The sequence below is a fragment of the Meleagris gallopavo genome, chromosome 17, assembly GCF_000146605.3.
Source record: "Meleagris gallopavo isolate NT-WF06-2002-E0010 breed Aviagen turkey brand Nicholas breeding stock chromosome 17, Turkey_5.1, whole genome shotgun sequence".
Lineage (NCBI taxonomy): Eukaryota > Metazoa > Chordata > Aves > Galliformes > Phasianidae > Meleagris > Meleagris gallopavo.
In genome coordinates, this window is record NC_015027.2 from 9,615,060 (window position 1) to 9,619,881 (window position 4,822).

Below are 4,822 nucleotides of genomic sequence, written 5' to 3' on the forward strand. Positions count from 1 at the left end.
CGGGTGGGTGCCGGCGACCGTGGCATGAGATGCCAAGGCATGGGGGATGGGAGGAGCGTGCCCGTGATGGGCATAGGGTGAGGAGAGCCTGAGCCAGAGCTGCCGGGGGCTGGAGGCGGTGGTGCCTTGTGTGCGGTTCCCTAAAATTCAGCTTGCGAAGGGGTCGGTGCCCATAAGGGAAGATCTAGGGGATGGCTGCTGCGGGGAGCATCGGACCCGAGGGGATGCGGGGCTGGGGCCGGGACGTGGATGTGCTGGGGGCCACGGCTGGCACGGCCACGTCCTCGCACTGCGGCTGCCGGCTGCAGTGGGGCTTTCCACCCAACGGATGAGAGCCGGCGCCAGCAGCCGCTCCGCAGCGACGGGAGCCCCAGGACAAAGCCTCTACTTCGGCATTTCTCCTGCCGAGCTATTAATAATTAAGCCACTCATTTAAGGCAAAGTCAATAGAGTAACTGGGCTGGGAACTGTTTGCAAGGAACACCCCGCCAGAGGCGGCCTGGGTGGAGCTCAGCATCCCCTTGGCATCCCTGCCAGCGGGGCCGGGTGCCGGCAGCCATGGGGATGCTGCGGGCGGCTCGGCCGTGTTCTCGCCATCATTCCTGCCGCTCGGAAAGCCCAGGGAGCAGCACTCGGCTCGGAAGAGGTCGGTGAGGGCGAGCCGTGCCCGGCGTCTGGTTACGCTTCCCATCCATTATTCATCGAGATGGAAATCTCAGCTGCGGCGTGGCTCGCTGCCCTCCGCCGGGACAGGGCAGGAGAGATGCAGGGGGAGGACGGAGCCAAGCGCTGCGGGGAGGCTTCGTGCACAGCGGGGCGAGACGACGCCGGGGGCCCGGTAGCGTTTCCGCGTGGTTTTTCTCTGTAAAAACCCCCCTGGAGGTCTTTGCTGCTCGCTGTACGTGCCAGGCTGCAGGAACCGCAGCGGGTGTTTGCGTCGCGTTATCCGGAGGGCGGCTCAAGGGTGCGAAGGACGGATGGAGGCCGTATGGGTGTCGGATGGAAGGCGGGTAGGGCGGCTCGGCCGCTGTCCCTGTGGACGCCTCTGTGCGTCCTCTGTGCGTCCTGCTGGGAGCAGAGCCCTGCTGCAATGCGGCACCTGGGCAGCCACGCTGCGATGTGCGGTGCTGGGGGGAGGGGGGGATATGCATGCAAACGTGCCCTTGTCTGCAGTGCTGCGGGCTGTCCGTGTCCTTGCCTGGAGCTGTGCGTGCACCTACAGCCGTGTCCTTGTGTGTGTGTGTGAGTTCCTGTGTCTGCGTGCACGTGCACAGCTGTGCGTGTGACCTGGTGTGCAGGCAGGAATGCGTGAGAGGTGTGAGATGTCTGCACGTGTAACGCGCGGAGATGTGCACCCTGTGTGTGCATTGTGACCGTGAGCATGCACAGATGTGTGTGTGTGCCCCTGTGCATGCATGCATGGGTGCATATGGATGCGTGTGCCCTATGCGTGCACACGTATGTGTATGTGTGTATGTGTGTGTGTGTGTGTGTGTGTGCTGCAGGCAGGTCCATGCCTGCCCCAGCTCTGGTGCAGCCCAGAAGCACGGATCAGGACCTCCAGTGCTCAGTGCCAAGTTGTCTCCATCCCAAATGTTTGCTGGCATTGGAGCCAATCACCTGTTCCTCCCACCTCAGCTTTTCAAGTTTTGCCTTTGCAAAGGGAATTGCTCTTGGTTTTTGCAGCACAGGGAAGAGTGCTATAGCACTGACAGAGCTGTGGCACCTTGGCTGCAAATTCCTCTTGGCCAAGGATGAGCCTGGCACTGGTTCTCCTCTTCCTAGCCCCTAAAAGCTTCCTGTGACACTCTTCATGCTTTATTTCTCATTATTTGTCTTCCATAAGGTTTGCTCCCCACGCTCCCCATCCCTTACCATCTGCATTGCTGATAGCTGTGTCTCCTCTGCCCCTTGCAGGTGACCACGATGCTGCATCAACATGGGAAGCCCTGGAGGTCCATGTGCAAGGGGCTCATCCTGGGGACCCTCCTGACCAGCTTCATGCTGCTGCTCTACTCCTACGCTGTGCCCCCGCTGCAAGTCAGCATGACAGAGTGAGTGTGGGGACCCCGTGTCACTCAGGCTGACCCTGGTGGCTTTGTGCTGGGATGTCATTGTCCTCACATGACACACCTGGTGCTGTCTGTGTGATGGGAAGGCTCCTGGGGAGGCTCGGGGTGCTCTTCTTGGGGTGTACAAAGGGTACAGTTGGGTGCCATGCTCATTGCTACCCACCCCCTCCAAACCCAGCACTCAGCAGGGCTCAAGTGACGGCTGTTTCCCCAGGAATGGGAGCAGCGTGTCTACAGAGAACATTATCCCATTTATAAAACAGCTCTGTGAGTGGGCATTCTATAAGCTTCTTGCTCCTGTTCTCCTACATTGCAATGCAACGGCGTTAGCGAGGATCAGCTCTGCAGCTTCATGGAGCTGCCCGAAGTCACTCAATCCTGGAGCATCTGTTACCAGCTCTGTGCATCTCAGATAGCACAGGGCTTGTTTGTTCTGCTGGCTCCTCTGACAGCCGTCACCCGTACAGCCACACCATCCCGTTATGTCTCTGCTCACCGCTGCCCTCTCTCTCCTCCCCACCAGGATCCCCGTCCCCTCCTGCTCCTCCTCCCAGCTGCAAGCCAAGGGGCCAGCGATAGCCAACGGCACGCTCAGCGCTTCGGGAGCCAACTGCCGGCCCAAGCTGGACATCATGTTCATGAAAACCCACAAGACAGCCAGCAGCACCATCCTCAACATCCTCTTCCGCTTCGGGGAGAAGCACCGCCTCAAATTCGCCTTCCCCAACGGCCGCAATGACTTCTACTACCCGTCCTTCTTCGAGCGGAGCCAGGTGCAGCACTACCGCCCTGGAATGTGCTTCAACATCATCTGCAACCACATGCGCTTCCACTACGAGGAGGTGCGCAAGCTCCTGCCGGCGGACACCACCTTCGTGACGGTGCTGAGGGACCCTGCCTACCTCTTCGAGTCCTCCTTCCACTACTTCGGGCGCGTCATCCCCCTCACCTGGAAGCTGCCGGGGGAGGACAAGCTGGCCGAGTTCTTGCGGGACCCCTGGCATTACTACGACCCGAATGGGTTCAACGCTCACTACCTCCAAAATCTTCTCTTCTTCGATTTGGGCTACGACAACAACATGAACGCCGACAGCCCACTGGTGGAGCAGCGCATCCGGGAGATAGAGCAGCGCTTCCACCTGGTCATGCTGCTGGAGTACTTCGACGAGTCCCTGGTGCTGCTGAAGGAGCTGCTGTGCTGGCAGCTGGAGGATATCCTCTACTTCAAGCTCAACGCTCGCAAGGGTTCCACCGTCTCCCGGCTGACGCCTGAGCTCTACGACAAGGCGACTGCTTGGAACCTCATTGATGCCAAGCTCTACCGATATTTCAATGCCACCTTCTGGCGGAAAGTGGAGGCCTACGGGAGGGAGCGGATGGCCAAGGATGTGGCTGAGCTGCAGCGGGAGAATGAGAAGATGAAGAGCATCTGCATTGACGGGGGGCACGCCGTGGACGCCAGCGCCATCCAGGAGTCCTCCATGCAGCCCTGGCAGCCGCTGGGGGAGAAATCCATCCTGGGTTACAACTTGAAGAAGAAGATCAACAAGAAGCACCAGAAGCTGTGCCGCAAGATGCTGACGCCTGAGATCCAGTACCTGACGGACCTCGGGGTCAACCTGTGGATCACCAAGCTATGGAGCCGCGTGCGGGACTTCCTCAAGTGGTAGGAGCAGCAGGTGCCCTGCAGGAGAGCTGGCGGCTCACGTCTTCCTTCCTTCATGTGTCTTTGGTTTAGACACGAGCAGAACACCATGGTGGGTCCCCAGCCAACCCCGGGCACCCAAGAGTGGCGGAGGCGATGTGGGGACCCAGTTTGGAGGACGCAGGCTGTATGGGTTGCTTGAGGGTTTGAGGTTTTTCCCAACAGGATCCACTTCTTCCTTCCATGTGGAAATGCCAGAGGTGGTATGCAAAGGGCAGGGCCCCATCGTGCCCCTGTTGCTGCAACAGACCTCCACCACCACGTCCCTGGAAGTGCACAGCGGGTCAGACAGCAGTGGGACCCATGGAGCACGGGGCCAGGGACCTGCGGGGATTTTGGAGCTCACACTGATTCACACCCAAAGGGCTGCTCTCACCACTCCCTATCCTTCCATCCCAGATTTTGGGCTCCCTGTCTGAGCCCATCATGCCAACCATGCTGCTTGGGCTTCCCAAGCCCATGGGTCCTCAGTGAACCTGTGGCTGTTGGTCCCCCAGCAAGCCCCGGCAGGTTTCTAAGCATTATGCATGCTTGAGTTTCGAGAGCATCAAAACCACCCCAAAGCCTGTGCCAGCAGTGGTCCCCAGCAGCACCCGTGGCAGCAGATCCCCCCAGCATGCTGTTTTCCCAGTTAGAGGACCCCGTGGTGCTGATCCCTCCTGGGGACACTCTGGTAGGACCACGAGGTCTGGTGAGAACTGGTGTGGGGAGCAAGCGTGGAGCCCACAGTGCCAGCACCTGGGGTGAGTGACACACAGGGACAAGGCAGGAGCAGACTGGGTGCAGCGTGGCGACAGACTGGGCAGAGCTGGTGGTGAGGACAGCCCCAATGGGAACCACCGCATCACAGGGAGCCCTCGGGTGTTCAGGCCGGGCTGGATGACAATGGCATGGGGCAAAGCCAAGAGTGGCCCAGGTCGTGGCACTGTGTGGGGTGACAGCAGGTTGTCACCTGCCTGGGGCAGCAGCGGGGAGCCCAGCTCTGCTACCCTCTGTGTGTTCATGTTCTGCTCTGTTTGTGAAGGCAAGCAATAAAACGATGACA

The 4,822-nt window shown here is 60.0% G+C and overlaps 2 protein-coding genes across 4 annotated transcripts in view; both read left to right on the forward strand.

Moving 5' to 3' along the window:
• The first annotated feature begins 34 nt into the window (after positions 1-34).
• On the forward strand, positions 35-4,822 carry GAL3ST1 (galactose-3-O-sulfotransferase 1). 3 transcript variants are annotated; one of them, XM_010720429.2, is made up of 3 exons: positions 35-838; positions 1,918-2,054; positions 2,596-4,822. In XM_010720429.2, exons 1-3 carry the CDS (start codon positions 707-709, stop codon positions 3,740-3,742), a joined length of 1,416 nt encoding a protein of 471 aa, XP_010718731.1. In that variant the 5' UTR covers positions 35-706; the 3' UTR covers positions 3,743-4,822. The 3 variants fall into 3 exon arrangements, with proteins under 3 accessions (XP_010718731.1, XP_010718734.1, XP_010718733.1); XM_010720432.2 differs by having other exon boundaries at positions 38-646; XM_010720431.2 differs by having other exon boundaries at positions 753-898.
• Positions 4,394-4,822, forward strand: part of PES1 (pescadillo ribosomal biogenesis factor 1) — a 7,170-nt gene continuing 6,741 nt past the window's right edge. Inside the window, 1 exon segment of the mRNA XM_019621136.2 lies at positions 4,394-4,450. Within this exon segment, the coding sequence (XP_019476681.2) occupies positions 4,394-4,450 (57 nt within the window).

Coding starts and splice junctions, on each gene's coding strand:
- GAL3ST1 (XM_010720429.2), top strand. CDS start 707: ATGGAAATCTCAGCTGCGGCGTGGCTCGCTGCCCTCCGCCGGGACAGG. Junction 839..1,917: donor GAGACGACGCCGGGGGCCCG/GTAGCGTTTCCG, acceptor TGCCCCTTGCAG/GTGACCACGATGCTGCATCA. Junction 2,055..2,595: donor CTGCAAGTCAGCATGACAGA/GTGAGTGTGGGG, acceptor CCTCCCCACCAG/GATCCCCGTCCCCTCCTGCT.